At 36.7% G+C, this 12529-nt stretch overlaps 1 protein-coding gene across 1 annotated transcript in view; it reads right to left on the bottom strand.

The window, feature by feature from the left end:
- Positions 1 to 12529, bottom strand: part of SVEP1 (sushi, von Willebrand factor type A, EGF and pentraxin domain containing 1) — a 355921-nt gene that overhangs the window by 182428 nt on the left and 160964 nt on the right. Inside the window, exons 7-8 of the mRNA XM_069086632.1 lie at positions 9655 to 9852; positions 1168 to 1286 (exon numbers count right to left, since the gene is read on the bottom strand). Coding sequence (XP_068942733.1) covers positions 1168 to 1286; positions 9655 to 9852 — 317 coding nt within the window. The remainder of the gene's footprint in view (positions 1 to 1167; positions 1287 to 9654; positions 9853 to 12529) is intronic.

Raw genomic sequence — 12529 nt, 5'->3', positions numbered from 1 at the left:
TTTTGGAAATAAGTAAGGTGTTTTTTTTTTCTTCATATTTAAATTCAACACTGATAGTATAATGTACTCTTTAAAGACATATTTCAACACACTTAAATTTATTGTGTTTAATTTCAAATGAAACTAGAATTGTGAAAAGAGTGAATACTTTCTAAACATTCTTGTTAAAATTATGTCTGAATGTCCATTTTGAGACATAAGCCAATCTTGTACTTAGGTGGTATATTTTTTCTCTAAGGGCTGAAGGTTATAACTATGATAAATCCTTATTATTCTAAGTGACCAGATTTTATCATTTATTTTACAAATGACGAATTGAGGTTTCTTAGATCCTTGTGATAGATACGTACACATATTTGTATATATTCATATCTATCTTAAAAACCAGACACAGTAACAAAATGGAGTTCGGAAAATTGGCCTTCCGAACCATGTCTCATCGGACTATATTTTCCTGACTATAACTCACTTTCATATTCTAATTCCCATTTGTCTTTAAAAAAACAACCCAGAATATCCATTGATGAATCTGCACAATTCATAGTTCAAAGCAAAGAGTTTTTGGTACAATCTTCCACTGACAAACCTTCCTTGAAAAGTAGGTTGACTTACAATGGAAGTGTATCTAATTGTAGGTGAATGAAAGGTGGAGTATTCCCTTCCAAAATGTGCGTATTACTATAACAGATTCAAGGACACTTGTTTAGGTACAAGTTTACATTTCTGGATTGTCAGACTAGCAACTGATAGATCATTCCACACAATTACATGTAAAATACTGTATGTATGTCAGAAAGCTGTGCCAAATCACTTCTGCTTCATATTCTTTACAAATGAGGGATTGAAGGATTTCTAAAATCATCTAAACCTCTGTCCAGATAATATCTCTAAGGTCCCTTTTCAGACATTTAAACCTTGGCTAAGGTCAAAACTTCCCTTATCAAATAATCTTACTGAAAGGTAGAACAATTCTTTACGATAGCTAAGACAGAAAATTCATTAAGACAGATAAGTTTTAAATTTGTAATCTCAATTGGAGATTGCAACTCCTAAAGAGTATGCATTAAAACTTGGGTTGATAGTAGTATATTTTGCAAATACCAGACAAATAAAAGAACATGTGTAGGTGGTTTGAAATCATATACTCCATCTATATGCATATCTTACCTCTTCACCAGAATTATCTTTTGCTGTTGGTACAACCCAAGTAATATTAGCAGAGTCTTGCTGTTCTAGGGTCTTGGCTTCAATGTCTTTAGGACAGGTGATTTGAGGAACCTCCACATCTAACTCAGAAAATATATAAAGAAAAAATATAAATACACTGATTCATAATATAACTCATTCATTAAAGTTTTGATCTGATTCAATAAACTCATGTTAAGCAAGTATGATGTATAACATCATACTTGGAGATGTTATCTCTCATACTGGAGATAGGATAAAAATTGAAAAATTCTTGCCTCAAAGGAAGTACACATTTTAGTGGGGGCAAGGGATAGTGGTGGATTCATCATGTGCTCAGGTAAGTAAATTCTAAGTAATTTGAAGAGAGTGAGAATATGCCTGAGGGATGGAGGAACAGGGAATATTCAAAGGGGAGCTGGTAACTGAATTGAGCAATGAAGGAAAACCAAGGACCTAAGATGAAGAAATGAGAAGGGGCTGAATTCTAGATATGGAGGCTGGCTTATATGAATGAACAGGATCAGGAAATAAAATATCAAATCTGGTAAAAACATAAACTATAAAATAAGTGCACGAGGAAATATGGCTGGAGAGTTAGATTGAAATAAGATGGTGGAGGGTCTTCAATTCCAAACTGAAAGCTATTTTCTACTAGAGATAATAAGGAGGTCCTGAAGGTCCTTGGGATGGTCATATTTTATCCTTTAGGTAGATATTTTTGGCAACTACGAGGAAGAAATATTGAAGAGGAGGAAAACTTAAGGATAATCAAATGAGGGTTATTACAGTAGTCCAAGGGAGAGGGAATTAAAGCGTGAATTAGCTTGGTGGCTGTGGGAGTAGAAACATGAAGATAGGTCTAAAAGATATTAAACCAATAAAACCAACAATTTTTGGCAACAGACTATGCGGGATAAGAGAGAGAGAAGATTCTCAAGTTAAAAATTCAGATAACTGGAAGGCTTATGTTACCATTAACAGATAGGGGGATGTTTCCAATTTAAACAGGTTTAGTCTGAAATGCCAGTGAGACTGCCTGATGGAAACGTCCCACAAGCAGTTGACAGCACAGACCTAGAAGTCAAGAGAGAATTTCGGACTATCTGGGAGTCATCTGTATAGAGATAATAGTTGAGGAGTTTAGATGGAGAAGAGCGCTCAGAAAAGAGAAATAAGAGTGCTAATTACTACAGGTGAAATTTATATCATGTTTTATGGTTTGTAAAGCATTCTACTATTATTTCGTTCGATCCTCATAGTAACATTATGAAGTAGATGCTGCTATAATTCTCATTTTATAACCATTAGGGGCATTCATGTTTAAAGGGTAGGAGAAGAGGATTATAAAAGAATGGCCCTAGAAGTAGGAGAGGAATCAGGAGAGAGCAGTGTTTCAGAAGTAAGTACCCAGGCAGAGGAGGCGATCAACAGTATCAAAAGCTGAAGAGAGCTCAAGGACGTCTGGGACTGAGTAAAGGCACTCAGACTTAGCAGCAAAGAGTTTACTGGTAACGTTTGAGAAAACAGTTTCAGTAAGGCGATGGATTTTAGGCAACATAATAAGGGACTGAAGAGTATGTAGACAGGGAGGAAGAGAAGTCAGTAAGTAGAGATGACTAGGAATTTAACACTGGAAAGGAGAGCTATACACAGGATGATGGCTCGAGGGGATGATGAGATCCTGTAGATTTTTTTTCAGGATAAGACTAACCTGATTATCTTTCTAGGCAGCAGGAAAGGAGCTAGTATGTCAAGATAGAATTGAAGATGAGAAAAATGTTTAATAAAGACAAGCTCCAAGAAAAGATGGTAGGATATGGGATCTAACACATTAGAAGAGATATTATCATTCTTGGATAGGAGTCCCATCTTCTTTAGAAACTGGTTCACATGAGAGGAACATGAATGAATGCACGAATGAATACTTAAGGAAGGAAAAAGAAAAAGGAAACAAGCATTAATTTAGTGCTTAATATGTGCGAGGTACTGGGACAGCTAGGTGGTGCGTGAATAGGGCACCAGCCCTGGAATCAGGAGGACCTGAGTTCAAATTCAGCCTCAGACACTTAACACTTACTAGCTCTGTGACCTTGGGCAAGTCACTTACCCCCAACTGCCCTGCCTTCCCCCCTCAAAAAATATATGCCAGGTACTGTGCTAAACACTTTACAATATTCTCTCGTTTGAGCCTTACAGCAACCCTGAAAGGTAAATATGATGATGACAACTACTACTATTAACTAACATTTATATAGCACTAGTTACTATGAGTCAGGTACTGTGCTAATCACTTTACAAATATTATCTCAACCGATTCTCACAACAACCCTGGGAGTAGGGTCTATTGATATCCTCATTTTGTAGTGAAGGAAACCTGGATCAGAGGTTAAGTGACTTGCCCAGGGTCACATAGTTAATAAGTGTCAGAGGCCAGATTTTAATTCAGGTCTTCCTGATTCCAGTCCCAGTGCTCTCTCTACTGTGTTGAACATTTAAAGTGTGAAGTGGGGGAGATGGAGGAGCTTACAAAAGGTGTCCTTGATTTTCTTAGTCAGGTGAGAGTCATTGTCATCATCTAAAAGGGAACACGTTGGATGGTGATAATGGAGGCTGGAGGAGAAGGTCTGATACCTTCACTTTTGGGAGTGATGAGTCAGAGAAGAAGAAAGAATTACTGGTCAGCATTGAAGGTGTCATCAGGATTAGATAATATTAATTGGCAGTGAACCCAACCAATAGGATTTCGTGGTTTCCTTGCACTTTTTTTTTTTAGCAGTACAGGAATAGGAGTGGAGGAGGGTTTGAAAGGTATTAAAGGGCAAGAGATTCACAGATGAAGATGATACATAGTTAAATTCTTTAATTATAGGATCAAAGGTATGAAAGGGAGAAAGTGAGGTCAAAGCAGAGTGGTATGCTGGTAGAATAGGGAAAGATTGAAAGAATGAAGATGAGTGAGAGGTGAAAGAGTGGGTATAGGAGTAATAAATTTGAGGAAGAATGAAGAGAATGGGATTATCTTCAGAGAAGGGACTGTCCAAATTCAGTGTCATCAAGGAAGTTTTGTGGGATGGTAAGGCCTAAGGCTGACCAGCCCTCTGGGAAGTATGTGAAGTAGCCAAAAGACAGATGTGATGGGAGTTGAGAAGGACAGTGAGTTGGGAGATCAAAGTGTTGGAAGGTACATCAACATGAATACTTAAGTCCCTAAGCATGACAGAAGGGAGTAGAGAGAAAAACTATAAGACAAGCACTAAAATTCAAAAAGCTGGAAGAATGACCTAGAGATCAGTAATAGCAGTAACAAAGACTGAGCTACAGTATTAGAAATGGAGGGAAATTTAAAGGGGGAGAGGGTGATGAATGAAGATGGCAGGAGGGTATGAAGATGACAAAGGGGAACCTCTCTGACCATGACTGAAAGAATCAGAAAAGGAGCAATTATCACTAAAGAGGATGAGTTATTCTCTAAAGACGTCCAGGTTTCTATGGAAACAAAGAGACAGAATCTGAGAAGATAGTCTCTAGGATGAGGGACAGGCTGTGGGTTGAGGAAGAGGAGGGCCAAGTCTCTTAGGGATTAGAGTTTCAGGAAGATGTAGTGGGGAAAGGTGTTGTCTCTGAGTGTCTCACTAGCCAAAGCCAATACCAGTTGGGGATGAATGGGAAGATCAATGGGAATGACTGCTGGAAAGGTCATGTGGTCAACATCATTCAGGAATGTTATACATCTATCAGAATGTAAATCATTTGCATAGTAATTATGATAATAGCTTACATTTCATAACTCCTTAAGGACTGTAAAATCCTTTTTTTTTTAAAGCAGTCGGGGTTAAGTAACTTGCTCAAGGTCACACGGCCAGTTATTTCTGGGTGTATGTAAAATCCTTTTTTATAATGAACCTGGATGGTTTAGAAAAGTCAGTTGTGATGAAATGTTTTTTTTTTAACTTACTTTTCATTTTGGGTAGCTAATCTAAGGACATAGACAAAAGCTATTCATAATGGGCTTCTGATTTGCTTCATTGGAGGGAACACCTGTATTGATGGGATCACAACTCTATCTGAGTATTTGAGAACTTGGAGTTAATAAAGAATGTTAGTATCTTAAAAGGACTGGCAGGGAGAAAGTTATCTTCTTTGTTCTCTTTCCTTTTTTTCTTTCTCTCAGCCCACAGTAAAATGTAAATTCCTTTAAAATTTTGTCTTTTCATTCTGATCCCCTAGTATAGTGTCTTGCAGATAATGTATAATTAATAAATGCTTTTTAAAATTAACTTGGATTTCTAGGTAGAAAGGTGATTACTTATTTTTTAATATCTGAAAAATAGCATGGAATAATATATAGAAAAGTAGCCTTAGTGTTTAGAAGACCTGGTTTTAAATTTTGCTTCTGATTGTGTGACCCTAGGCAAGTCAACTTCTTAGAGACTCAGGGAATTCTCTTAAGGCTGCAAGTTGAAGAATAGCAACTGATCTGCATTTGGTAAAAGAGACTACATCATTGAAATTCCCTATACCAGTAAAATCATATCTGACCAAAAAGGTGTAAAATTATTCAAATACTTAAAAAAAGGAATATACATAATGTCTTAAAATCTATGCCAATAAAGTCATTTAAAGAACCACCACCAGGATTCTGGAGAAAATTATGCCCATAACTGGTAATATAACTTATTGTAATCATAGGGAAAAAAGAATGGACTCATCTTTTTGTGGATTTAACATCTTATCTTCATTTGCCAAATTTTCTTGTAATATTTGGGTTAGTACAAGTCATCACGAGGGAGATTTATTTGGTGAATATTCTGGAAGTTCTTATCAATGGTGGTGGTCAGTCACTTCAGTTGTGTCCAATTCTTTGTGACCCTATTTGGGGTTTTCTTGACAGAGATACTGCAATGGTTTGCCATTTTCTTCTCCAGCTCATTTTACAGAAGAGGAAACGGAGACTGACAGAGTTAAATGACTTGCCCAGGGTCACATAACTAGTGAATATCTGAAGTCAAATTTGAACTCGGGTCTTTCTGACTCCCTGCCTGGTGCCCTAGCCATGATGCCACCTAGCTGCCAGCATTAGAGGTATATTAGAGGTCATCTAATATACCCCATCTGTAGAAATGACAAACTAGAGGTTCAGGAAAATTAGGGTGACACAAATATTAAGCATCAGAGTTGGGATCTGAACTCTGGTCCCTCTAAATCCAAATCTTTCTCTTGTATTATACTGCCTCCAGCTCCCACACTGATTATTTTCCAAGGTTTGAAAGAAGTTCAGGCGAGGCAAACCCCACAGAAAACAGGTGTCAGTGTTTACTCATATTTGCAAAACCACAGTATTATATTGGACAAATAATTCCTCCCTCACATGCAGTGGAGGCAAGATCTCTGTAGTTTCCTGTCGCTCTGAAAGTCAATCCTCCATACAGAGACTGAAGCCAATACAGTTCAAATTTTTAGCTCATCTGGTAATTTTAAAGAATTTTAATTTTCCCCCTGGACCAGAGCATCTCTCCCAAACACTTGATAAATAATATTGGGTTACTAATCTAAATTACAGTGCTAGAAAATAAATGGTCTCCAAGCTCACTAGCAAGGAAGAAGAGAAGTAACATCAAATTCCCCCTTGCTTAGGAGGCTTAAGGAAACGGAACCACTTCCTCTGATACTTTTATTGCGTGGCTAACTAATAAATCTGGAAGCCAAAACAGCAGCTTTAGGATTGCAAAACACATCAAGACCCACTCCTTAACCTCATTCTGAACTCGAGTTAAAGTTAAATTTTCCAAACAATTTTGTGGAACTCCATTAAGAACAAAACAACAAAAGCCTAAAACATTACAATTCTACAAGAAAACTTCATGGAGGAAGTTTCTTTCTTTAATAATAAATGCACATTATCTTCCTCCCTTCTTTACAGAAGAGAGGGATCATGGGTATGGGATACTGCATATACAATCAGACTTCAGTGATATTGATTAGTTTTGCTTTTTTCTCCCCTTCTCTCTTTTTAAAATTCTTTATTAAAAAAGGAGATCATTGGGTAGTAGAGAGGAGAAAGGATAGATCTGGAAATGAGGGTCATGCAAAAACAATCAATACATGGTGTTTTTGCTTTGTTTTTTGGAGGGGGAAGGCAAGGTAGTTGGGGCTCAGTGACTTGCCCAAGATCACACAGCTAGTAGGTGTCAATGTCTGAGGCCAGATTTAAACTCAGATCCTCCTGACTCCAGGGCCAGTGCTCTACACTGTGCCACTTAGTTGTCCCTTAATACATGTTGTTAAAAATGCAATATAGGGGCAACTAGGTGGCACAATGGATAGAAAACCAGCCCCGGAGTCCGAAAGACCTGAGTTTAAATCCGGCATCAAAAACTTACTAGCTGTGTGTGACCTTGGGCAAGTCACTTAATACTAACTGCCTCAAAAAACATGAAATATTCAAAAATACATTTCTAGATATGGTAGGTAAGTTGCATACCTGATGTCTATTAAAATAAGTTTGTGCTGATTTAAAATATGACAATGATAAATGCATATTAAAAATCAGTATGCAGAATCCCAGAAATAAGTAGTATTACAGAAATTGGGCCTGGATCCCCACCTGCTTCCCTTTTCAGTACTATGTCTTTTGCAATTGTGTTTCCTAAAGGATGGAAATTTAACTAGATTTATATAGCAATCTGGCAGAAGTGGAGTTAGAATTTTGACCACTGAACATTTTTTTTCCTCTTTCCCTTCAGCAATTATTGTTTCTGAAAATTCCTTCAAGGTTGTGTGCCCACAAGAATTTTTTGGAAGTAACTGACATGGGTTGTTTCATCTGAGATTTTCTGTCTTTTCAAGTTTCAGGTTTGGGACTTACATACCTCTGATGCAGAGAAAGATAGACAAAGCATTAGTTTTCTGATAGAACTAGAGGGATTCCTGAATTTCCTGAACAGAGTAGGGAAGAGGAAAGCATGAAATAGTAAAGAGTTATGGAGTTGGTAAAGGAGGTGGTGTTGAGTCCCTCTTTTCTCTTCTAGCACCCAAAGGTGAAGCAAAAAACTAGTTGTTGGTTCAGTTAGAAAAAGTAAGGGCTTACTTTGGGCAAGACACTGAGTTTGACACTGGAGGAAGAAACAAATTGCTTCATCGACTATTGAATGTTAAATTTAGTTCAACGAACATTTATTATACCCCTTCTGTGAACCAGGCACTGTTCTAGGCAGTGAAATGCCTACCCTCAATGAGTTTACATTCTATCAGAGAAGATAACATATTCATATGTAAGTATGCACAGAAAGAATGATAACAACTGGATTTCTGATCGTGTTAGATGAGATTTTGAATCAGGGCTCTGATGAGAAGTAAAGAAAGTATAGTTTAAAGAATAAGAGTTGAAAACCCTCAGGAACAGAAAGAACCTTAGCCTAGGTTTATATGGTGGATTATATGAGCAGCTTGGCTGAGAGCAAGAGCTAAATACCATTGTCTGAAAGAGATGACTGAGGTCCTTCATCAAAATAGGCTGAGAGGGATGAATTGTAGTCATCCATTTAAAAGGAGATGGTCATTAAACTCAGCATTCCCTCCACCTCAGTGGATGGAAGGACAGAGTATTAGGTCTTAAACATATCTGTATAGTCTCAAAGACTAACTGGAATGAAGATATGAGGCATAACAGAAAAAAAGTTGGCAGGAAGAATCTGGGAGCAAAGTCTCATGGGAAGGAGCATTAGAGAGAAGCACCATTAGATATCAGTATCTTTGAATTTTGGGAGAGATGAATTGTCCTTTAACATATGTATCCTGGAATTGCCTCTGCACAAATTGCTTTGACCACATAGATTCTTGATGTGTGATTGCGCCATTTGTGATCCCTATATAGGTGTGCATATTTTGGAAAAAGTGACCTCAAAGTTTATAGAGGTAATAGTCTATTGTTACTTTATTACTATGCTATTTCATCAAATGTCTTTGCTTTGAATGAACTGTGTCTTCAAGCTAACTAATGGAAGCAAACATAACTGTAGGTCTCATGAGCTGTGATTTGAAGAGGATCCTAACTCAAAAAGTACCTAGAACTTGGGATATCTTTCTAGGAGCTTATCATGTTACATAAACATAATAGTTTATTTTCCTGGAATCTACTTCCAACCATTGAAGATGCGTTTTCCTGGGCAATACTTAATTCTCCCAGAATAAAAGAGAACAACACAAACTGTACCTTATAATAAACATTTACAAAGTTAGAGTGTTCGTGGAATTATAAACTCACTGAATTCAAGAGATACAACAAAATGACTATGTAAACCTTTGAGCACTTAGTAGGATTCCATACATCCAAAGGGTGTTCCATTGATGGAGAATGATAATGATGGAACAAATAGTGGATCATGAACTTCATGCATGGTTCATCTTGTGCTAACATGGCATTGGTCAATAATTTCTTCCTTTAGTTCATAGAAACAGACTGTGTACCTTTACAAACCGCTGCCTGAATTTTGGCACTCCATTTCCCGGAATTGGTGCACCTCACATCTCCCCTGGCTCCAGATAAAACGAATCCCGGGGGACAACTTAATTGACACACGGTCCCAGTCTTAGCTAGCCCTCTTCCACAGCTTGATGGGTGAATAGTCACACCTTTAGGCTTCTGAAAAGTGGGACAATGGCGTTCTAAGGAAGATGAATACAAGAAATGTTATTATAAGTATCTTATTGAAAATACCTATTTTCTACTTTCTCTGAAAAGTAAAATCATTATTCTTGATAAATTTAAGGATTAATATTCATTGTGATAAAAGTATGATTTCATTAAAAATGTCAAAATTTTGTGAGCATAGTGCCATTTTGTGTAAAATAAGTGATCACACCAAGTCAGTCAACGAACATTTATTAAGTATTTCCTATGCACTAGGTACTGTTCTCAGCCCTCTGGAAGTAAAGAAACACAAAAACACGACCCATGCCTTCAGGAAGCTCACATTCGAATGGCAAAGATGACATGTAAAATATGTAAAATATACCTGCGAGGGAAGGCATTCATGGGAGTCAGTTTAGCCTGCTATTGAAGGAAACTAGAGAAAGTAAGAGTTGGAGGTGGAGAAGGAGGGCATCTCAGGCATGGTCGCTACCCAGTGCAAATGAAAGGAGTTGTGAGGAACAGCATATAGACCAACATAGTTGGATCTTAGCCTGGGGTGGAGAAGAGTAAAATAGAAGAAGACTGGAAAGATAGGAAAGGGACAGATTGTACAGGGTTTTAAGAGGATGTAGCATAATTTTAAAGATGGTTTACAGTCCCAAGGTTTATTGTATATCATCACATTTAATTATTTTGCTTTGTTCCACTTAATCTTCACACTACTGTAATACAACAGGATGCTTGATACTCATAAGCTTTCTTACACTACCCTCTCAATATGCAAAAGAGTGGATAAACTTTTAATGACTGTTCCAAACAATGCTATTATCGTTCCTGTTTCTTGGAGGGCCTGTATTCCTACATGACCCTTTATATAAGCCAAAGGGTCAGAATATCTCTATTTGATTTCATAAGTATGCACTAATAAATTGGATTACAATTGCTTTCTTTAATATCTTAATAGATAGGGGCGGCTAGGTAGCTCGGTGATTAAGAGTGCTGGCCCCAGAGTCGGGAGAACCTGGGATTGGTTCTGGCCTCAGATACTTAACACCTACACAAAATTACTGACCATGTAACCTTGGGCAAGTTACTTAACCCCAATTGCTTTAAAAAAAATTCTTAAAAGATGTTTCCAACTAACAGACAAGTTACTTAACCCCAATTGCTTTAAAAATATATCTTAAAAGATATTTACAACTAACAGACTCAACTTTATGAGTTTCTTTCTCCCTACTATGTAATTACACTGTGAGTAAACTCTTTTTTCATTCCATCCTATGATTTTAATGAGAACCATTTCACTTTATTCTGTTGTCAGTGAAATATAACAACAGATTACTGCCCTTGGAATGAGGATAACTTATAGAATCAGACTCACAGAATTTTAGAGTTGCAAGGGACCTCAGTGGTCATTTAGTCTAGAGGCAGCTAGAAGATGTCAGATAGACCATTGGATGCAGGGACAAGAAAACAGGAGTTCAAATTCTGTTCCCAGACTCTTACTAGCTAAGTAACCATGGGAAAATCATTTAAACTCTCTGATGAATTTCCTCATCCATAAAATGAGATAATGGCACCTACCTTATAAAGTTGTTGCAAGAACCAAATGAGATACTTTATGTAAAATATTTTACAAACCTTAAAGTATTCTATAAATGCTATTAGCATTGGTAGTAGTATAGGTTTATAATTTGCATAGGATTAGTCACTATTAAGTTTTCTCTTTCATTATGGAAAATTAACCATATCAATGCTCTGAAAGCAAGGGAATATGTTCCTTAGAAGTCATGCTAATCTCATCATTGTATAGGAGATGACAATGATCTATGTTATTGACATATGGCAAACTCTTCTACTATTTGAAATTGATGATCTCCTTTAGCATTTTCAAGTTATTGAAATGTTGGCAGTTAAATGATATTACATTTGAAGTAAAGAATGTCAGCACTACAATTTTTTTGTTCTGCCTTAGAGATGCCTGATATTTTAAAACCAAAGGAACATTTAATCATATACAAAAGTTCATTTCTTATCTCTCTCTGTCATTTGAATAGTTGTACATTTTTGAATACTTAATAAATTCCTTCTAGCTACAGCCAAGGTTGTAGAAATCTTAGAACTCTTTATTTGGAGAAATAATATATTATCAAGGAAGGGTCACTATGAAGTTGATGGAAATTGAGGGCTGTTTTCCCTTTACCAGACTGAGTCAACAACACCCATTTCTAAGTGGTCATAAAATAACAAACCCATTTTCACCAAAAAGCATTGTCAAACTAATATGGCTAAGCAAATTATCCTTAATTTTTATAGAATATCTCCGGGAGTAAAAGAGCCTGCAAATATATCAGGATACACTGATTATGCCAAAATTAGAAGGCATTAAAGGCACAGTATTATTGCCAACCAGTGTTGCTGTTAGGTACACAATGAGTCAAGCACAAGAAAACAAGTACGAAATGTCGATTCCAAAGAATTCACCCAGGGAATACAACAGAAAAATAGATGGAAAGAATGAGTAAATCTGGATGTGAACTGGGTACTCTTCTTAAACTCGTTCAAAAGGTTACCTTAAAAACCCATACTAATTTCTATAAAGCATTTTCCATCCATGAATGCTTCATCTATGTCATAAGATACAGGATTTTTATCTATCTATCTATCTATCTATCTATCTATCTATCTATCTATCTATCTATCTATCTA

This window comes from Petaurus breviceps, unplaced genomic scaffold, assembly GCF_028583685.1.
Source record: "Petaurus breviceps papuanus isolate PSGF00001 unplaced genomic scaffold, PetGlider_PUasm1.0 118, whole genome shotgun sequence".
NCBI lineage: Eukaryota > Metazoa > Chordata > Mammalia > Diprotodontia > Petauridae > Petaurus > Petaurus breviceps.
The sequence above is the reverse complement of the archived record's forward strand: the minus strand, read 5'-3'. Positions and strand labels throughout refer to the sequence as shown.